The sequence below is a fragment of the Nesoenas mayeri genome (assembly GCF_963082525.1).
Source record: "Nesoenas mayeri genome assembly, chromosome: Z".
NCBI classification, from domain to species: Eukaryota; Metazoa; Chordata; class Aves; order Columbiformes; family Columbidae; genus Nesoenas; species Nesoenas mayeri.
This window is the reverse complement of record NC_137542.1, coordinates 61,293,336-61,316,448: the sequence shown is the minus strand read 5'-3', so window position 1 is coordinate 61,316,448 and position 23,113 is coordinate 61,293,336. Positions and strand designations below refer to the sequence as shown.

General features: G+C 40.6%; 1 protein-coding gene across 2 annotated transcripts; it reads right to left on the bottom strand.

The window, feature by feature from the left end:
* Positions 1 to 1,780: 1,780 nt before the first annotated feature.
* SLC30A5 (solute carrier family 30 member 5) lies at positions 1,781 to 22,225 on the bottom strand. 2 transcript variants are annotated; one of them, XM_080362383.1, is made up of 16 exons: positions 21,999 to 22,225; positions 21,676 to 21,798; positions 19,744 to 19,810; positions 18,414 to 18,499; positions 16,912 to 16,999; positions 15,125 to 15,212; positions 12,911 to 12,987; positions 11,619 to 11,789; positions 10,688 to 10,976; positions 10,122 to 10,330; positions 8,966 to 9,123; positions 8,195 to 8,324; positions 6,817 to 7,042; positions 5,228 to 5,454; positions 3,785 to 3,913; positions 1,781 to 3,173 (listed from the first exon to the last, which is right to left on the bottom strand). In XM_080362383.1, exons 1-16 carry the CDS (start codon positions 22,070 to 22,072, stop codon positions 3,003 to 3,005), a joined length of 2,313 nt encoding a protein of 770 aa, XP_080218509.1. In that variant the 5' UTR covers positions 22,073 to 22,225; the 3' UTR covers positions 1,781 to 3,002. The 2 variants fall into 2 exon arrangements, with proteins under 2 accessions (XP_080218509.1, XP_080218510.1); XM_080362384.1 differs by lacking the exons at positions 15,125 to 15,212; positions 16,912 to 16,999; positions 18,414 to 18,499; ... (1 more) ...; positions 21,676 to 21,798; positions 21,999 to 22,225 and adding an exon at positions 14,493 to 15,053.
* Between the last annotated feature and the right edge of the window lie 888 nt (positions 22,226 to 23,113).

Here is a 23,113-nt window from a genome sequence, read left to right as displayed (position 1 = left end):
ACAGGTGTGCGACCCGCAGGCTGTCTGGGGCTCCTGCCCCCGACTGCGGCAGCGCAGGCCGGGCCGGGGCTGTACCCGCTCTGTGCCGGGCTGTGTCGGGGCCGTACCCGGGCCGTAACCGGGCTGTACCCGGGCCGTGCCGGGGCTATGCCGGGGCTATGCCGGTACCGGCTGCTTCTTGACAGACTTTCCTATTTGCACCCCAGTTGTTTTTTTTAACCAGAAAAGATGCAGTACACAAAGTTATTGAAAAACACGTTTATTTTCCCCTCCTTATATAGACATATATTGCTTGCTGCCAGACGTACAATGATAAAATCACAGAATAGTTTGGGTTGGAAGGCACCTCCAAAGTTCCACCCCCCTTGCAATGAGCAGGGACACCTTCAACTAGATCAGGTTGCTCAGAGCCCCGTCCAGCCTGGCCTGGGGTGTCTCCAGGGATGGGGCATTGACCACTGCTCTGGGCAACCTGGGCCAGTGTTTCACCACCCTCATCATAAAAAATTTCTTCATGTCTAGCCTGAATCTCCCCTCCTTCAGTTCAAAACCATTACTCCTTGTTTTGAGTCTTAGTCTCATCTTTGAAAGTGTTTTGCTGCAGCTGTCTGCATACAAATCCAATGACCAAGATCCCCCCTACCATAGCATTCACTAAAACATACATAAATTTGCCAGTACCTGTGATTTCAAACCCTTCTCTTACGGCACAGTTCTAACAGTTCTTGCAGAGGCAGAAGCCTGAACCCTTCTCTGGAGGATTATTGCCAGATACGGCATTCTTGTTGAATGAATTTAAGGCAGATGTTTATTGCCATAGTCTTCCTGCCAGGGTAGCCAGGAAAACACGGTGCACATCTGTTGGGTACACACAAGCGGCTGCAGAGTGCGTGTTCAAATGCAGGTTTGCACCTCCCTGTGAGGTATCCAGGTACGAGCTGATTGTCACTGCCATGACCATCAAACGTGGTCCCAGCCACCTTGTTTCAGGTCCTGTTGCTAGCAGCTGGAGTATGAAACAAGCTTTTACTCACGACAAGCTGTGGCAAGCATGAAGGCATTTCAACTATATTAAGCTAATTTGGTTTGAAAAGAATCACTCCCCTTTTAATCTACCTGTCACAATAGGGCTAATGCTCAGTTTGGTGAAATGTTGTCAGCTCCAGTACAATCACCTCAGCTATGAATGGCGTCTGTAAATAACTGAAGATTTTTGTTTGAAAATGGTTTTCAGAACCAGATCACCACCTTGTTTATAGGCTGAGCATAACGGTAGCACTGTTATTGCACTGACCTGAGCCTTCTGGAGGAGGCAAGGTGAGAAAACCACTTCCAAAGACATAAATCAGAAGAAAACAGGATCAAACTTTGAGAACATGGTTTGTTCTGCAGCGCTGTCCTGAGAAACGAGGGACTGTTATTTGTGCAGTCGATCTTCATCCCTCCATGTAACAGCAATGCGTCTTTCAGAGACCTTCTGACCAGAGTTTTTCAAGTCAGCCCTGCACTGCAGTTAGTGTTTTCACTCAGCACCGAGGAAGATAAGTGAATGGAAACTTGTTTAACAGTTACAAAAGAAAGTATGCAGTTTGTACAGTCCTATTGCAAGAGAAGCAGAATTGCTTAAGGACATTTCACACTGTGTTGCTCATTATTCTGATAACCTAATTCCTACATCACTCTATCCTCAAATTCCACTGACATCAAGTCTGGTCTTTAAAATGGTATTTCTATTCAAGTACTGATCCTAAATAGCAGAACAAGAAAACAGTCTGACAAAATAAGACTGCTGTGATGCATGGAATGATTAAAAACATAGTTATTCTTGCTAACCACTGAATCGATTTGCTGAACTCCAAGGAAAATACTCAAAAGATTGAGACGAGAAGAAAAGGGGGGCATGGGAAGACTGTGGACAGATGTAAGGATAACTGCCTCAGAAGACACGTTATTACCCTGTTGACAGGTCTTCCCTGAAGACACAGAGTTGTTTATGCTTAATTCCTTGTTAAACACACTTTCTCTTTCCAGTCTAGAAGTCTCAATTTACAGCTTGTTTCAGCAGCTTGCCAAGTCCTAGACTTCTGGCACCATCTGGCATTCTCAACCTGGACCGCATCCTTGGGTAATACACAAAGGTACAGCTGGCTACAGTACACCTGCAGCTGTGTTATGTGATTATGAAAAAAAATCAAGTGACAGAAAAGCCTGAGGTGAAGTTTAGCTGAGTGTGAGGATGGCCACTGATTAATTACTTTAAGCTTCAAACTATTGCATTTGTAGTTATTCATACAAGAAGAACAAAAAAAAGTATTTTACATAGTGTATTTTTGATTCTGTGTCTTCCTAGGAAACAGAAAAGTGTCTGCAGTTTTTTCCCTTCACAATTTCTCAGTGCTCACCTGTGGATTTCTTTCCTTAAGAAAACCAATTAGGTTAAAAATGATAACATGTATGTGGTCCGATGCATTAAGTTTAGAAATCACATAATATAAAAACTGTATTTCTATTATCTAATAAAGTGCGCAAAAAAACATGACTACATGTTGCTTTTTACTCCCCACAATAAATGTGTATTTTTTTTTCATGCAAAGAGTCTTCAAGCTATGTTTGAAAAAAATATTTTTCAGCTGCTTATGTTTGCATTCCAGTATAAAGTGTGTCCATTTCCCACTGCTTCCATGAAATCATAACCATGACGTCCCACACTTAAAGTATGGAATATATGTCTGCTCATTCACAAGTTGCAAGACTTCTGTTTAATAAACACCAAGTACAGTATTTAAGATTTCCATTATTTTCACATATACAGTAAATGTTTGAGTCCATCTTATTTCCTTTATAAAAGCATCTTGATTCAATTTTAATAAAGAAAGTATGCTTTAAAAAATCAAATATATAGTACGTTTGTTTCTGTACATGTTTGTGCAAGATCTTCTGACGAAAAAGTAATACAAATATGGAATCCTACAGCTTCAGCATTTACACCTCCTTTTTTTGCATCACATGATGTAAGTACCATCTTTGTAGTATTTCATGGATTCCAGTTGCTGAGTCATTGCAAGGACATCCTGAAATCCTGTACTGAGTCCAGACATGTGCTGAAAATAAGCCTCCTTCTCCACTTGGACAGTTAGGTTGTTGACGCCGGCATCTTTCAGAATTGCTGTAACCTGAACAGAACAGCACGGTTAACATTAGTATCACACCTTATATGCACCTCACAGTAACTTGCGGTATTCTGACTCTGAGATACTGTACCTTAAAAATATATCATCATAAAGAACTACATTTTCTGGAAAGCAGAGACTAGCTTCAGAGGGTATGGCATGGCTTTGCAGCTTCTGGGTAATTATCAGTGTCTTGCATAAGCAAAATAAGTTATCTCTTTAAGGAAAAGAAAAATCCAAGGCAGACTGATATCAGTAAGCCAGTTGTAAACCCATGCTTAGCATCCAGGTATCCCTCATGTTTACTGCCTGTTTTGCAGTGTGAAATTCACCTCCTTCTCCTTTTCTCAGAGCAGATGTAGTGCCCCTTTCAACAGTGAGAAAAAAAACAGACTTTTGTTTTGTTTTGGCAGATGTTTCAGCAGACTACTCGTTAGGCAACTAATTCCTGGCTAGCAGGCAAGGGGAAGTACAGCATTAGTGACCAGCTCTGAGACAGTAACTAGCAGTTACAGAAATAATCACAAGCAGCAGCTTCAAGCTTCAGTCTGTGGCTGAAAAGCGGCTGCAGAGTGAGAAATGAAGACATCAGGGTCTAAAAACCTTGTACCTACCTGCTGCACAATTCTCTGTTCCATCACATCTGATACCACTTGCACATGTATTGTACCTGCCACAACGCTTGCAGAGTGACACCAAAAATGAGGATCTCTGTAGGATATGACTCCCTCTATTTTTTGAATCTGTAAATAAATTACATTAGCAACAACTAATTTAAGAACACATTTAAAATGTGTGTATGTACATTGATATTGGTAGCATATATTTAACAGGGAAACAAAGCTGTATAGCAAGGTAGCTTTCCAGCTAAGGCATATACAGAAATACGTAGTACTGAAAGGTCACCTTGCTACTACTGTCAAAGACTAGAAACTAAAAGTCAAACTAAATGAAAAACCCAGCAGAGTGCAATGCAAAACAGGATGAGAAAAAAAAAATCATTCAGTGTACATATCACAATAAAATCAATGGACAGAACAACCAGAAAGCTTGCTGGATATTTAAACACTTCTAGGCCATCTGTTACCTGACTATCCAGGAAATGCAGCTATTTAGTTATCATAGCTGGATTAAATTCAGAGACATAGTATCTTTCCATAACTTATCATTTTTTTGAAATTTATCTTTGTACCAGTTCTGGCTGGGATGGATTAACTATTTTTTCACAGCAGCTGGTGAGGTTCTGTGTTTCGCACTTGTGCCTGGCAGTTTTGGTAACATACTGGTATTTTGGCTATTGCTGAACAGTGCTTGGGTGCTGCTAAGGTTGTATTTTTCCCACTCTGCCCTCACCCAGTGAGCAGGCTTGGCGTGCGAAAGAAGACGGGAGGGGACACAGCTGGGACAGAGGACCCAAGCTGGCCAGAGGGATGTTGTGTCCCACACTGCATCATAGGACCATGGGATAGTTTGGGTTGGAGGGGACCTTAATGATGATCTAGTTTCAAACCCCTCTCTGGGTGGGTATCTGAAAGCAGACACCGTACTGCAGCAGACAGGAAGAGAATGGACTAGAATGAAAGAGTATTTAGAAAAAACAGCATTCCTCCTGTCATCTCACCTACTGTGAACCAGCATGCACTTCGAGTTATGAATAAGTAAGAAAACCTGCAATTACAGGCTCAAGGTACAATCCTGTAGCCTGAACTGTACACATTGAGTTTAAAAATGGCACAAGCTTTTGGGAATTGCTATGTTACTTTCTTAGTACTAAGTTCCTTTCCCACAGCGTCACCATACTTGTCTGTAATCCTGAGCTACCCATAAAAGCAAAAAACAGTACAAGTTTTTTTTTTTTAGTTGCAAACCAACTTTAATCAGTGGAAATTCTAAACCTGTCTCACCTCTGCAAAGCTGATCTAAAAAAATTTGAGCCATGAAGTTATCTAAGACAATGGAAGCTGTCAGACTGAACTACTTGAGTTTAGTAATTATCAAGAACAGTTATAGCTTTGTATATTTGTATATGAAAACATTCCGATTTTTTTTTTTCTGACCTTTTCTAAAGCAGCATGCAGATCTTTCTCCTGTTCTGGAGGTATCCTCAACAAAAGCACTTGACAGGCATCTTTCAATAGTGGGATAACACTAAGAAATATCAGCGTAGCAATAAAGAGAGAGCAGAGCGGATCAGCTATGAGCCATCCAAATTGCTGAATAAATATTGTGGATATGATAACACCAACGCTGCCAAGAGTGTCTGCTAACACATGCAGAAACACACCTGAAAACAAAATAAACCAAGTGATTAGGTTGAACAGTTCTGTTTAAAATATGTGTACATGTTCAACAGAGGAAACACAGTAGAGTTCATTAAATATAATGAACAACCCTCAGAAAACTATCTGCCTAGCTGGGTGCAAAATGAAACAAAACATACAGTTTTTCCAATGTTCAATTACAAAACAATGTAAAAAACCAATGCAAACACAAACGCAAGGAAAAAAAGTTATACTCTACAGTGCAATGAACTAGGCAGGCATTCACAGATTAAACCAAACGTGACTATTCTTCAAATTGTTAGTGGGATTTTTACTATATAGCTTAATCATTTAACTCTATAGGGAGGGACTCATTGATCCTTAACAGAAGATAAAAAAAGATAAGTGTAAATGCCTTGGCCTGTTAATGTGGACAGATTTTAATGCAACATTTGTTTTTTGTATGCCAACTCGGCTCCAATTTTATAAGAAGGTTGTCGATCTGCTACTGCTGGGAGTATTCCTTTATACTGTTTTAATGGTGGGTAGCATTCTCAGTGTAAACTCAAAGGGCATAGAAAAATAATCTCTAACTATTTGTAGGATTAGTGCTCGTTAAGTGTCAGCATTTGAAAGAATGTTGAAATAGTTAAGAATATGGGCAGATTTCACAAAAATGCCAGAAAAAGAACAGCCAGCTGAATTAAGATGTAAAGTAACGAATGAAAGCTTATGCTCCGACATGCTTACACAAAAAAATCAGATCTTTTATAGATTTTTTTATAAGCGAGGCAGCTGGTAGATCAACAACCTTCTAGTTACCGAGGAAAAAACTCGAAGTAGTAGCTACGCTGAAATTTTTAATATAATTATCCTCCTTAGTTAGATTCTGATTTTAAATTTGAAACACAAATAGGAGCATAGTCTAGACTGTTGGTCTGCATTTTTCTTATTGCCTCCCTCAGTGTTTTTACCACCAGTTGTCACATAATACCGAGGAGCATGGTAATATATATACGGATGAGCTTTGTACTCTTGTACTTTCATTTCCAGATGGAACTTAGAACCACAAACTTTTAAGTTCTTTCAATAAGGCTTACAATGACTGCTTATTAATGTTAATGAAGAATGCAAATTGATGCTTTTTACAGGGTACTACCCACATCTGAGAAAGCCAAGCAAAGAAGTATTTCAAGTTCTATTTCTTCAAGTTAAACTATTAATGAAGTAACAGTTTGAGAAATTCACATATATGACATTAAATGGCTGTTAGATGACTTCTGGAGATTTTAAGCATTATGCATAGAACAGGGTCTGATTCTGAAAATCTTCCAAGTCTGCTGGGAATCACAGACATCATTTCTGATTCAACAATCCACACTCACCTCTCATGTTGGTGTTCATGCCCCCTCCAGAAGGCGCGTGGGAGTGCCCGTGGCTGTGCCCATGGTCGGCGTGGGAATGGCCGTGTCCGTGGCTGTGGCTGTGCCCGTGGTGAGAATGGCTGTGATCGTGCGAGTGACAACCTCCCCGAGACGCCCCATGGGAGTGCGCGTGGCTGAAGGCACAGATACCAACCAGGTTTACGATCAGCCCTCCAACAGACACTGGCTGTGAGAGGGAGAAAAGTCTTTAACATTGCCAAGTCTTCCCAAGAGTTCAAGTTCATTTTCTAGAACGTGGTAACTAGACACATTGTATGCTTAATAAAGGAAAAAACATGGATGCATTAACACCAACAGAACAATTATTCTGACATGGGTTCCTCATCATATTCATTTCAGTATGAAAGCTGATTTCAGAGGAATTCTCTTCGCCTCTCTCTCTCAAAAAAAAAAAGTGATTATCCCTAACCTTCCCAAAAACCCCATGTAATAACCACCACCAAAATGCAAAACCTAGTATCCACAAATCAGGGCAAAATAGGAAATCTAGTTTTAAGAAGCGGTCATTGGTTTTATTTACTTTCAAAAAGAGATGGAGTGGTATGAATGCAAGTTTTGCTCTGCTTTTATTGGAAAAAAAAGTTTATGTATTGTATCTAGGACACATACACTCATCTAAAATTGTACTTAAGACAGCAACTACTGCTTTATTGGTTGAGCCGTGCTTTCTATCTGTCTGTATATTTTTCTGCTCTTCTCTTGAAAAATGAGAGAAGTGTAAGAGTAATTCCAGATAATTAAGGCACTAAAGAAATCCTGCTTGGGGGTTACTAGACCTTTCCTATGCAGACTTTGCTCCTCTTGAGGGATTAACCCCTCCCACCACAAGGAAACAAAATCAGTAGTGAAAATGAAGTGAGTATTGCATATTAAAAAGAAAAAAAAAAAATCAGGCCTCAATTCCAGCAATGTGCATTTCTACTTGTGGTTACATAAAAATCTCTCTCTTTGCTACTGAAGAGAGCAGGAGCGCACAAACTTAAGTGTATGTGGGGAAGAAAACAAGTGAAGCTGGAAATGTGAGAGATGAAGGTTTGGATTTGCAGAATTCCATCTAAAAAAAATAGTTTGAAGGAAAGAAAGATCACCATCTAAAACGATTAGAGTTGTAACATTTTAGAAAAAAAAATCCAATTTAACTGTTATAATTAAATTATACTTACCCCTGTATATTTTCATATTTTAAAAAGTCAAGGCACAGTTGTTGTACTTGTGAGTACCCAACTTTAGTCTCCTTATCTTTTTTTATTTTAATTAAAACCAACATAAATGAACCATTAACTGCTGAACAACATTCAAACAGAATGGCTAAACTTACCGTTAGCATATTTGTATCTATGTCTGGAGGATCCACCAGTCTGGCCACTGATTCCATGAAGACAAAGAAAGCAATTACCATCAGAAAGAGGCCGTTAATAAATCCAGAGAGAATTTCTACACGTCCATACCTGAAAGCAAGCATGTACTTCTGAGAACGAACAACTGGTACTCTGAACAAATTGCAAAGTCATAATAAATAAAGTTACAATACATTTAATACAGCATTAAGTTTGCTTTGATTTTTTTCTTCAACACCACAAAATCATGCCTTAATTTCTGGGTTATTTATTTCTGAACAAGAGGCAGCTAGTTTGCAACTGTCCACACACCAACAGTGTAAAGCTATAATAATCTATTTTTTTAAAATAAACACTGCACATTCAAGGTTTCAAACTGCTCAACTTCCACACAATTTAACCATACAAATTTTGATTATATTAGCACTATTGAAATCCTCATATAAACACTGACTTGCAAGACATTTTTGTTTGACAGACACATACATACATAGAGTAAGGCAATTTTTACATAATTTAACAGTGATAAAGCTTTATTTGTGGAGGTAAATGAAAATCACATTTCAGGCACTTTTTTGCTGGGTAAGAGGGGAATAGCATGAAGAAAAATGGAACAGAAAAGACACACAGCAAAAAACCCACAGAAGCATGCACCATTAAAATAACCTGAACATATCTTTATGGCAGAGCACTTTGAAAATGAGCAACTGGAATAATTTTCAGACAGTCCTTAAAGAACCTAATATACGTACCCATAGGAGAATATGCGAGTTGCTTTCCATCTTGTCATTAGAGCTGCAAAAAGTCCCATCACCAATGCAGAACAATCAAAAAGCATGTGAAATCCATCAGAAATAAGACCAAGGCTATTGGTCCATACTCCATAAAAAAGCTCCACAAAAGTGAAAGCCTAAAACGAAAGAGAGTTTGAATTTTTCCTTCAACATTAACTAGTAATTTAATGTCTTGGTAGCTAGCAGGAAACTCCATAGGGCACACTTGATAGTTTTTCAAGGTATTGTTCAAAGTATTTCTAGATCATTTTCTCTCTTCTCCGACCAAACAAAAATAACTGATACATTCCAAGTCTATGAAGAGACATTTTTGAACCTACACACTACAAAAGCCTCAGACCTAAGAAAAGAACCCCCAAAAGGAACAGATTTTTAATTTAAAATTTTAAACTGATGTTGTACAAACAAGTTTTAAGCATTTTGTTATTAAGCAGTATAACAACTCTGATCTGATCTGTTATTAGTGCAAAAGCAACCAGTAGGTTGACTGTTTAAATCTTTCCTGCACAATTTACTACTATTAATTGGTCTGCCTATAAACTGTGTTTCCCACCTTTCATAACTCATAATGGAATTCCTTAAAGTCGTCATGGATACTTCAAGTTCCTTTCCATATTTTCTTGGATAATTGCCAAAGAACAAACAGAGATCTTTGCAAATGAGGTTCTATCAGTTTTGCTTACTGAATGATCTTTTCCTATCTGAGAAAGAGTGAAGCTAGAAATAAAACTGGCCGACTCCAAAATGACGCTACTCAGTCCCACACTTACTATTTAGTGTCCCCATCCTTGAAGGACTTACTAGTTTCATTTCATCTGGTGGTAATATTGAGATATCTCAATCTTAAATATACCATCATACAAGTAGTTAGCTACTGGTATAATTGTTACACACAGAAACACTGCCACACTGTGACTACAAATCAAAGTGACCTGCCAACCACTGTAAGATTAGCACAGGAATCTTCTACTTTAACATTCCATCTGCTCCATCAAGGGTCACTTTAAAAACAATCAACCAGGGAAGCCTTTTAAAGAACAACTCTTCTTACTGTACTATGTGTGTACTACTGTGATTTGGTTTGAAAAAAAAAACAAACAAACCATGCACTTACCAGATTTAGGCACAAGAAATAGAAGATCTGCCTGGAATCATACTCCTCAAGGATTTGTTTCAGTGACTCCTTAATAAACCGAGGTAATGACTGAGAGCTCTGCTGTAATGCATCACCCATGAAGTTATAGAGAGGGGTGCCTTCAGGGGAATAGCCAATAAGGGTACCCTTCTGCCCTTTCCTGGAGGGGGAGGACAGGATATTGGCAGCTGCAAGGAAAGTATTGAAGTTTTTGTTGCTGTTTCTAAGCTTCATAGCTATTTTATAATGTGTTTTAGCAGCAATCAAAGCTTACATGAGATTTGCAGACAGCAAAGTGTCAACTTTATCTTGAAGTTTATCATTAGATTTCATTGCTATGCAAGATTAGGTCATCACTTCCACAATAGAACAGATTACTTTTTTTTTTGTAGACAGGCAGTAAAGGAGCAAACAGTCACAGGCCCTTTTTACTCAAAAGAATCCATAAATGCTCATCCAAAAGAATTCTGCACACATCCATTTTCTGATGGGCTTCTTAGTCACACAGACAATAGATTTATCAAAAGATAAATAAGAGTACGTACATAAAATGAAGAAGACAGCACTCACTACCACCCCTCCAGAAAGAACATGCTCTGTGCTTTCATGGTGTGGTGGCTTGTTCATAGCTCGAAGCTGGTCTGTTATTGGATGTGTCCAAAAATTGCCAAAAAGCAGTGCACTAACGAAAATAAGAAAGGATCCATATCGGGCACATGTGGAAGCTTCCATCTTGACAGAGCATATTGATTCCATGTAGAAATCCAGGATCACAACAAAAAAGATGACTGTTACAAAAGGCATGATGAGAGAAGACCAAGACTCTACTTTACTCTGCAACAGAAAATACATTTCAAACAGAATGTTTGCCATTAGATGAGATTTTACATACAGCATTAAATCTAGTTCATTTTCATTACAGATGTTTTCAGCTATCCATTGAAACATTAATACTTATATACTTTCAATGTATTAACATAAAACCAATTTTCCAGCTATAGAAAGACACATAAAGCGAACATGCACTACAGTACCTTATTTTAAATACTTTCATGTGTTTAAAAGCAATGCCATATGCAACGCCATGTTTGCAATGGTCTACTCTCCCTAAGGCATAACGAACATGTTTTTAAATTACAATAATCCACTCCTCAGGAACAAAAAAGCCCAGTATTTATTCATTCATTAATACTCGTGCAATGTTAGTATATGAATGTAGGATATATCTGAGCCAGAAAGATGAAATAAGGTTATCACACAAAAGAGGGTATTATGGTATCACGCAGATATACACCAAAATATAGAAGAAAAATTTCAAACAGAGCTTACTAGAAAAATAAACAAGGCAACTCTGGTAATTTAAAGCCATTATAACGTAAAGATTTAAATTGCACTATTATGAAGAAAAGATTTAAACCGCACTTCACAAGCAGAAGCAATACAAAAAATTACTTATTTTTATACTTGCTATCTTACCTCTGTTGTCAGAGAGAGAACAATGACCCATGGGCACAACAGAAGCACAGAAACAAGATGAGACAAAGCCTGAAGACGCTTGGCTCCACCTACATCTACTGAGAGTTTTCGGGAAGCCATGTGAAAACCAACCTTACAGCACAATGCCAGTACCAGAAGCAGTACTCCTCCCTGGAAACACAGAGGGATCCCGTTAGCCCTTCTTGACAGCTAAATACCTCACTCCAAACAAAGGGACACTTACATGAAAAAAGATTAAACATGCTTTCTTTAAGTTACCAAGAAAAGCCAAAGACAGGATATTTCCTCTAATTGTTACTCTAGTTATAAACAGTAACTGAGCATACATGGTTACACCTCAGCACTATTCACAACAGCTTAATATGACCTGAAGTTTAAAATCCTCAAAGTGTGAATTGATAGTGAACAGCATACGAGGAAGAAGAAAAATCACACATAACTGGGTTTCCCATCTTCCATTATTAAGAAAGTGTTGAAAGTATAGGTAAACCTCAAAAGTATAACGTCATCTTGGTCTCTAATCCTTGCATATCCTTTACATTCACTTACCTTTAATCGCACCATATTTCTTCATAATATTTTCTTTCACAATTGTTCTACAAACGAACCACAAGATAGACAAGCAGCACCTCATCTCCCTGAGATCACACTTGCTTTGCGCACAGTTAACCCGTCTGTCTAAACATTTGATTTGTTTTTATGTTAATAGTTTCTCCGCTGCTCCATATATTTTTATTTTCCTACTTTAGTCCTCAATGCAGCCACTTTAGCAACAAGACTAAGCTAACAGAACAATTCCATCAGCCAGCTCAATCCCATATGGTAAGATTTTGATACACAAGTCATTCATGTAACCTATTATAATGGGGCTATACTACTGAGAAGTATCAGAAACCGTATCTTCAAATACAAGCACCTAACATAAAGGCAAGACTGGATAAAGATATAGAAGCAGCAACAAAAGACAGACCCCCAAAGTGAGCAAGAAATGGCTTAGATGACAGAATACTTTACGATAATTTTAATGAGACTTTTTAGGTTATGCATTGCAGCAAAGTCCTTGGCAGCTACACAATTTGAATACTGTATGGTTTGGGTTGCTGTATTGAAGCTGCTCATAATCAGGTTGTAAAAATCAGTGATAGTTCAGTTCCAATATGGGGAGGGGATGTTGAAAATTTTGATTCAGGCTTGGATTAGCTCTGAGGTGGTGAAATTCTTACCTACAAAACTTAAATAAACATTAACCTACTAAAACCAAAGTTACTTACCTTGTGATCTGCAACACCGAGGAAAGCAATGATTGTATACAAAACATGGGTAAGAGCACTGTCATGATGCCCCTCAGCTAAATAAAAACATTAAGGAAGAGTTTCAATTGATTTTTTTTTTAAACCAAGGAAAAGGTAGAGGTAGCAGAAGACCACAGAAAGTAGAAGTAAGCAAACTGAACTTTAAGGTTTACCAGATCCTTAAAATTCAGGAAAGATTAATATATTTCCACAGAAAATAAATAGTTAAAAATATTGAGGGGAAAAAATTAGTGTTTTAAAATGTGAGAACATAGTCACTTTTAAATACTTGCAGCAGTCTTCATATAGGTTTTATGTTGGTTTTGGCAACGAGACTTCAAAAAATATACACAAAAGACTTAAAAATTAAATTTATTTTCACTAAAAGCACTAGAACAATCAGGTGTCTGAAATATATGTATCTTTCCAGTTTCTAATTATTTAAACTTTAGAAAAAAATTAGTAATTTACAAGCACAATGCAGCAAATATTAAAATAATGATAGCTTCTGGGAAAACTACGAGAGTCACTTGAACAATGAACTTACTCACTGAAAACTCAAGGGGTTAATTGATACTATTATACCATTTGCATCTGTAACTCCATGTTTTCATCCTTCCTTGAGAAAGTTTACTTGGCCCTTGTTCATTTTCACAAGTTCCTGCTCCTGGGTCAGGGCAACACCCCAGTATCAATCCAGGCTGGGGATGAAGGGATTATTGTATCTCGGGCTGCATCAAAAGGAGCATGTTGAGCAGCTCGAGGGAGGTGATTCTGCCCCTCTGCTCTGCTCTGGTGAGACCCCACCGGGAGTCCTGTGTCCAGCTCTGGAGCCCTCAGCACAGGAAAGACATGGACCTGTTGGAGAGGGGCCAGAGGAGGCCACAAAAATGATCAGAGGCTGGAACAGCTCTGCTGTGAGGACAGGCTGAGAGTTGGGGTTGTTCAGCCTGGAGAAGAGAAGGCTCCAGGGAGAACTTATTGTGGCTTTTCAGTACTGAAAAAGGGGCTTATGAGAAAGATAGGGACAGACTTTTTAGCAGGGCCTGTTATGACAGGACAAGGGGTAATGTTTTCAAACTAAAGGAGGGGACATTCAGGCTAGACATGAGGAAGAGATTTTTTACAATGAAGGTGGTGAAACACTGGCACAGGTTTCCCAGAGAGGTGGTCAATCCCCCATCCCTGAGGACATTCAAGGCCAGGCTGGATGGGGCTCTGAGCAACCTGATCTAGGTGAAGATGTCCCTGCTCATTGCAGGGGGGTTGGACTAGATGAGCTTTGAAGGTCCCTTCCAACCCAAACCATTCTATGATCCTATGAATCTTTCTGGATATACAGAAAAGACTGCCAGCCAGGCTGTCAACCATTTACTGTACACATTTAGGCTACAGCCATTATGTCTAGAATTCCTAAAAGAAAAGGAGACTTATCAAAAGGGCTTTGTATGAGGAAATAGTAGAAGATTTGGCGAGGAGATTAGTTAAATGTAAATATGCTCAAGTGCCTTGCACCTGTCTGTAGAAAAAGCACATAGACCACACTAATCGTTTTACTGACCTTGTGTGCTTGATGAGTAGAACCTCTGCGTTAGATAACATAGGCCTGTGAGAAACTCTAGGCACCTTATCATTGTCCGAGATTCCCGCTTTGTTGTGAGAAAGAGCAGGAGGCTGCACCTGCCTGAAGCCTTGAAATACAGGTGAGCTCAGCAGGCCTGGCGATCTTCCAGCAGGGCTGAACTGACCAGCCTGCATCCCCTGCTTGTGTCACCTCTGCCTGGGAGCTTAGGTGTGGCGTCGGAGATCCCCCAGTAGAGAGGTAACTAAAATAAAACTTGCTCTTTACAATGCATTTGTGGCCTCTGGCTCTTCTTGTGACGTGCCTGTGTATGTGTACGCAGGCTTCTAGCAATCCTACGTGGTCTGATATGTGCAAATGGGCTGGGAGCCTTTAACTACAACTTAAAATCTATAGCTGTGTCCTAAGTCATCAAAGTAAGCAATGCCATTCTTTTCGTGTAAATATCAGTATTTAGATATAAAAATAAAATCTTATTTTATAATATTCTCAAAAGATAACATTCCTATAAAGAAAAATGCAAGCATATTTAATTATGTGCACTGAACTTCACATTCTCTATGGTCCAGTAATAGCAGGCACTTGCTCTTACACACAGCAAGAAAGGATACGATGTTCTGCTATTTTAGCCATGAGGTCATCATTATCAAAGAGTAGTAAGCAGATGACAGCTATGATGAAAAATGCAGCACCTCTTGTCTGTAAAAAAACAAAACAAAACACACAACAAAAAACCATCTCAAATATTTTTATAATGTGCTGTAACAGATTAACGCAAAAAAAAATCCAGGAAGTCGTTTTCCCTCCCTGATCAATGTAAGCATATTTTAGTTCAGTATGAAGAACGAGGAAAATACCCATTCTTTTTTCAAATGACCTTGACAATATAATTTTATATTTGTTCTAATTTTCAGATTTACCAGATAACTCAGGCCAACTCACTGCACTAACAAGCTAGAAGCCTCTATCTTATGAAGCTCAAGTGTGATTACTTCCTTCTTCATGGTGTTTCTGCTTGCCAAAATGCACAGCTACTTAAGCCTGATGATTTAATATCCTGTAGCATTAAGGAACTATAAACAAGATCTATTGGACAAACTGTAGAATTTTGCCTTAGGGAAAGTAAACACTAGAGCACTGTATAAAGAGTTCTGCAGTGCTTTTGTGAGGAAGGCAGAGAGGTAGCTATGAAATACCAGTTCCCAGAGCTTTCACCACCCTGACTTAAGACACCACAATTTTGGTATTCATTATCTTGGCAAGACACTGAGCTCTACAGCTAAAGAATACTGCTACAATCCATCTTCCAAAGCCAAATACAGCTATCACATCCTCTTTGGAATGCCAGCTGACTTCTCTTTGCCACAGTTCACTTCATTAAGCTGAAACATTCAGAGGACAGGGGTTTTTTGCTCCCTTGTTTTTGTGGACTTAAGATACTCAGCTTTACTTCCAAGCATGGCACACTAAGATACAGAACCACTCTCTCAAGCTCTACATCTACCCTTTGGGTGGCTGGCGGGACAAAAGATTTGCCTTCTAGATGAGGAGCCTCATGTTGGATGCCCACAGCATCTCAATTTGAGGCAGGGCGTGTGGAGTGTCAGAGCAGATGACTGCTTTTCACTCTAAAGCCACCCTAAAAGTGAGTAGGGGACTCCAGCAGCAGTTACAAGACAAATTTCAAAACTTGCAGCCTGAGGTGGCACCAAAGCCAGACTTCCTCTTACATAGAAAGTACTCTGGCCTTGGGTATCTTCCTCCAGCTACCACTGGTTTTGAGTTAAAGTGGCCAAGACTACTAGGTGGTGGGACGAGCTCATTCCGTTCAGGGGTGATTAGGCACAGTTAGAAAATACCTTCCAAAATTGTGCGTAATGCAACTTGGACAAAGGATGTCTCAAGGATGGATTTCTGACTGAGTGAAAGACTGGGCCCATGCATTCAGCACACATAAGCAGAAAAAAACCCAAAGTATGTGAAAAAATACAGATATTGAAGAGACTAGGCAAGGATCTGGAGGCTGTACTGATGGACTTCAATGCCTAAAGACCAGAACAACTACAACGCACACATCTCCTTTTGTCAGTTTGACCCTAAAATTCCGTTACAAAGAATGCTTAACGTGCAAATATCATTCTCAAGATCCTTTTGTGCCTACAAATAGAAAATACTTCTCAGGTATCTGCAATGGCTCTCCAACAGCTCCTCCCAGTTTCCCTCTTAATGTCATATTTATTATTTCAAGTAGTACATCTTCTCATTTCATCACTAGGTAAGCTAAAAAAACAACACAGTTTCTATGAACACAGGTCTGAAACACTGTTTGTTCGAGGTAAAGAAGTACTTGAATTTACATTCAGTATTTTTTACATTTGGTAAAATAAATTTTAAATACCTTTGCTGGTCCTCCGCCTGAGCTTGTGAACAAGACACTAAGGAGTGATATCACAACCACATCACTGTGTTCAAACAGCAACAATGTCCTACAAAAAAAAGCGAAATAAACAATTATGTCCACTTACTAGGAGTTTACTTACCTTACAAGCTTGATACATGCTATTTCACCTAAAATTCAATGACACAGTAGTCAAAGATTTATCCTGTGATTTCAACAGGAAGTTTAAATAATTTAACAGGATAAATGCAAATCTATTTGCCTTCACCAGCAACAGTACTAACTGTGGACAACCAGACATATCACAAAACAGAGAATGTTCTGACTCAAGGAACAGATTAAAATTATTCTTTTATATTTTACTTTAAACTGTACTTTCTTCTAGTAACACAACAAGATATTAATTTGCTCAAGACAAAATTATTATTGCCATTACAACACCCCCTCTAAACCAAAGTTTCTGGCTCACAGAAAGAAGAGGTCCTATTCTATTGTATTACAGCTTGTTTATTGAGATCTTGGTGGTTTAGTGGTTTATGCAACATCAGAACCTCTTAGTTGCTGAAAGTAAGAAATTCTTACTGGTACACTATTTCTTTTAGACAGAAAAGACTGACGAATAGGCTATATTGACAGCTTTCCAGAGCATAACATGAAAATAATAATTCCTGTCAAGATTACCAAATGGTTCTGCCATTCTCTGCATAGCCACACAATGTGCTATGGCCTATGTTCCTGGTTCTGTTTGGGAAGACTGACAGCATCCACAATACAGCATTAAGGAATCTGCTACTCGCAGGTATGCCTTTTGCTCTATAGAGGACAAGACTTCAGTATCATAAAATGTATCATTTAAAGCTTCACCTTCCCCCTTTAATGAAAGATGCTAATACATTAACCTCCATTTTTGGAAGTCTAATGTTATTCTTTCATAGTCAGTCAGTACTGCTAACAAACAGCACAAGTGATTTTACATGGAGTACACGTACTAACGCTACCCAACTCCAACACAGCACAGACACACAACCAGATAAAGTAGCGCTCTGTCACAAATGCAGAAATCTATTATGGCCCTGGCACAGCAATACAAGTGGCTATCACCAGCAGTCAAGCCATGGACTTCAAACAGTCAAATAAAAAATGTGGTTTACATTAATAAGACTAGAGAAACCATGAAAACGACAGTCAGTACAGCAGTCAGTGAGCTTGTTAAATCACTCACATCAATTGTTTAAGTACTATCAAGAATTTTACTGGCATCTTGTCAAAGAATCAATTAAGAAAATTACAAGTTCTACACAAAATTCTACGTACCTTTTCTCAAGCACAACCGAGTTCACAGGGAAAGGCATAAAGATTGATTTAAAATTGCAAAAAATAAAGCAAGAAGCTGGCTTTATGGACTAATGGACACAAAACAAAAAACAACGGAGGAATACAGGAAAAGATCACAAAAAATATCTTAAAAGGTAAAACATTCTTTACAGTAAATAAATAATTACCTCAGTGGTCCACAAAGAGTAAGGCCAAAAAACCACAAGAGAGAAATGATACATCCCACAACAGCATGCTTAAAAATTTTGATCCACTACAAAAGAAAGGTATTTCATTATCATTTTCTCCACAGTTTCAAAATAAACACCCCATTATTAGCATTCTTTAACACAGTAGCTGTAGAAATAGAGGGGAAACCAAATGCTCTGCAAGTTCTGCAAAATTTTGAGTATGATTATCTTCTTCACTATTTTTCCAGTAAGTAAGGTCTGGACACATTATGAACTAGACTTCTTTTCTACCAGAATACTAGATTATATAGCATAGTCTGAGAGCTCTTTAAAAAAAAGCCTGGAAAAAACGCTGAAAAAAATGCAAGTCCATTTATCTGTCAAAGACGCTGTTTATTTTGTAATCTATTTTATATATCTGATAAGCATATGTAGAACTAGGTAAAACATCCAAGATAAAGAGACCAAGACCTTAAGTCTACAAATACTTATGTATGTGTTAAATTCTTTCTTCAGGAAGCAGGTTATAATTCAGCTATTCAATACATTATTAATTGTATATTAAAGAAGAAAAAGTGCCCATCACAAAAATCACATCTTCAAAATCCAGAATTTTAAGTTTTTTAGCAAGAGGGAAATCATAAATTGAGAGATTTTTCTGAACATGAATCAAAGATGAAATTTATTCCTGTTCACACTTTAAAGTAGTTGACATTTGGAACATTTTTGAGGCTATCCTTCACATTCTCTCTACTTAGCACACACACTGATGACATCGTGCATGCGCCAAGTTTTTGTGCACACAATTACATAAAACCAAGATGAATATGGAGCAGGTGAAGAAAATTAATTTCTTACAAAGCAGTACGTTCCAACCTGGCCCTTCTCTGACATCTTGAGACACTAGGAGCTCAAGAGAGGTCTGAAGAGCACAGACTAACTCCCCATCACAGTATACCATGCAGAAAGCACTCTTTTGGTGGGAAGGACATGACCGAAGCACTTGAACACTCTGGCAGTCCTGAATTCAACCTTAGAAACTGTCGAAGTTGGCTAAATAGACTAAACTCTTTTTGAAAATCCAATCCTCAAAACAGAGGCTCGTATGGAGCCAAGGACCAAGCTTTTCACGATACTCTCAAAAGGAGCTGACATAAGCTAAAAATGCTGATTGTTTTTTACAGCACACTAGAGATGAAGTTAGTTGCACACTTCTGGAAGTTGCAACCACATCTTCCAAGCAAAGCAACCTTTGTTCTGTGGCAAAAGCCACGTTGTCAAGAATTATCTACAAAGATGTGAACCATTATTACATATGTCAACTCACCTGACGCTTTGTTACAACTTTTCCGGAAGAAAATGGTTTTTGAAACAAAACCATAAAAATTGCAGACCTGTTAAAAGAAAAAAGTTCTCTATTAGTGTGTTAGCAGTCAGCTTTTTATTCAAATCAGCTCTAAATAACCAGGTATCTCATACGAGGCTCAGCTGACAAAACTGCTTCCTCTACATTTTACATTAAAAAGCCACACTGATCACACTAACTGGTTTTATTTTCCCTGTTGCATTACATGTGTCAGATACCAGCACAAAGGTGATAGTAAGTGAACTTCAGTTCTGGTCAATTTTAAATGCAAGTTCTTCAGAGAATGGCTAACGAGACATCTCCTGTGATTTACTAAAAATCAAAGTAACTGATCTCAGAAGTTTTCAGGAGAAATAATACTATTTCCTTTTCATTAGCAAGATACATCTACCCAAAGGCTTACATATGGAATGCTGAATACAGTCTTGTTAGAGATGGCGAGAAACACCATGCATCTTTCTCAACTGGGATAAAGAGTAAATGATGGGGAAGAACACTATGGAGCTTGGGAACATGCAAGTCAGATGCCCAGAAATGTAAACAAATTTGAAATAAAAGGAAAAAATGAGGTTACAAATATTCCAACTCTGACAGGTTTATTACAGAAATCCTCTTCCACATCATATAAGGCAAACATGAAGCACGACTGTGTCTGCAAAGGTTGTTTCTATATATTTGCTATCAGTTTCTATACTTTTCTCCAGCAGGGAAAAAGAGCAGTTGAAACTCATAAGAACTACAGGAATATAAATTATAAGGAAGAAACTTGTCTTCTATACCCTTCTTAAGACAACTTGGAAACGCCTGAGCTTCTTGTGATCAGTACTATCATGGTGTGAACAATATCAACGCAGCAAAACCATTTAAGTTTCTTGAGGGTAGAGGCTTTACAGAGAGACCTGGATAGACTAGACAACTGGGCAATCACCAACCGCATGAAATTCAACACAGACAAGCATGGGATTGTCCACCTGGTACAGGCTAATCCTGGTTAAACATACAAACTGGGTGATGAGAGGCTGGAGAGCAGCCCCATGGAAAGAGGTCTGGGAGACTGGGTTTGTGGCAAGTTGACCATGAGCCAACAGTGTGCCCTGGCAGCCAAGAGGGCAACTGTGTCCTGGCTGCATCACGCACAGCATTGCCAGCTGGGCAGGGAGGTGACTGTCCCGCTCTGCACTGGTGCGGCCTCACCTCCAGTATTGTGTGCAGTTTTGGGGACCTCAATAGAGCAAGGAACAACAAACTGTTAGAGTGTGTCCAGAGCATGGTCACCAAAATGAAAAAACGTCTTGAGGGCAAGAATGAGGAGCAGCAGCTGAGGGCATTTGTTTTGCTCAGCTTGGAGAAGGCTGAGGGGTGATATCATCACAGCCTACACCTCCCTCACTATCAGCAGGGGATGGGGAGGTGTTGATCTCCTCTCTCTGGTGACCAGTGACAGGACACGCAGGGATGGGTCAAAGCTGCATCAGTCTAAATTCATATTATGAATTAGGAAGAGGTTCTTCATGGAGAAGGTAGTCTATCACTGGAACAGGCTACCCAGGGAAGTGGTCATGGCACTAAGTCTGTCAGAGTTCAACATGCGTCTGGACAATGCCCTTGGTCATATGGTTTAGTTTTAGGTAGTTCTGTGAGGAGCAAGGAGTTGGACTCCATGATCCTTGTGGGTCCCTTCCAACTTGAGATATGATTCTAAAATCATAGTGAGCAGAGATGTGGAAGAAAAACTGCTATCAACAGAGTATTTCCTGGATCCACTGCTACGCCTTCTCCTCAATTAACCTATAATAACATAAGGCAGGGTACAAGCCTGATGCTGACAAAGACCACCACAGATGAACTGTGCCACGGCAGCAGTGGACAAGGCTCCAGCCCCTACACACTCACCCCAGCTGCACTATAAAGATAAACTGCACGAGGTGGACTGCTTTCAGAAGGTCGTAAGATTCAAACAGTCCCACGGCTTTCAGGAACTTGGTGAAGCACAGCAGCACGATGTACCGGGTCAGCCTGCAAAAGGAGAGGGGGCGCTTTGAACATGAGCCCCAGGCCCGGCCCCCCGCCGCTGCCTCTCGTTCCCCGCGGCCCGCACGGCAGCCTGCGGAGCCACATCAGCTGCCCCCTAGCCGCGACGACGACAGGAGCACGGCTCGGGCTCGCCCGAGGCACCCTCAATCACCGCAGCGGCCGCTCCCCCCCGCTGCCGTTACCGGGCGCTGGGCACATCCACGGGCCCCAGCAGGCCGCCGCCGGCCAAGGCCTGCCCGCTGTACTTCTCCTCCATGCCGGGGCGGGGGAGCGGGCGCGGCTCGGCGCCGGTGCGAGGGAAGGGGTGCGAGCGTTCAGGCGCAGCGCGGCCCGCCCGCCCCGCAGCGGCGCCACCTCATGGTGCGCGGCCCGCCGGCCGCCACCGCGGGAACGGAACCGGGGCAGACCGCCGCCGCTCCGCGCGCAGGCGCCGGCCGCAGTGCGCAGGCGCCGCAGCGACGGGGCGGGGAGACGGGATCCGTCACGTCCGCGGGCACCGGAAGCGGCGAAGGGGCGCGGAAAGGGCGGAGCGGGGGCGGTCGCTTCCCCTCACGGGGGGGCGCCCCCACCCCTTGGGGGCGGGGTTAGCACCGGGCCGCGCGCGAGGGGCGGGGCTCCGCGTCCCGGGCGGCGCTGCCCGCCACTGGGGGTCGGGGTTGTCCGTCCCGTGTGGGTCCTGCCCTGTGCCCGGCCTGGGTGTCAGGTGCGAGCAAACACCACAAGGATGATGGAGGGGGTGGAGCATCTCCCATATGAGGAAGGGTTGAGGGACCTCGGTCTCTTTAGCTTGGAGAAGAGGAGACTGCGGGGTGACCTCATTCATGGTTATCAGTATGTGAAGGGTCAGTGTCACGAGGATGGAGCCAGGCTCTTCTTGGTGACAACCAATGATAGGACAAGTGGCAATGGGTACAAACTGGAACACAGGAGGTTCCACTTAAATTTGAGAAGAAACTTCTTCACGGTGAGGGTGACAGACACTGAAGAGGCTGCCCAGGGAGGTTGTGGAGTCTCCTCTCTGCAGACATTCAAAACCCACCTGGACACATTCCTGTGTAACCTCATCTGGGTGTTCCTGCTCTGGCAGGGGGATTGGACTGGGTGATCTTGCAAGGTCCATTCCAATCCCTGACATTCTGTGATTCTGTCATTCTGTGAAATTGCAGGTGAAACTGAGCTTTGAAAATGGTAAAATACGCCGCACATATTCTGCAGAGGGATTCGCCACCCGTGTTTCGTGACTGGCTCTCCCAGCCCATACTGGAATTTTCTCCATTACTGTGGTTAAAGGCAGCGT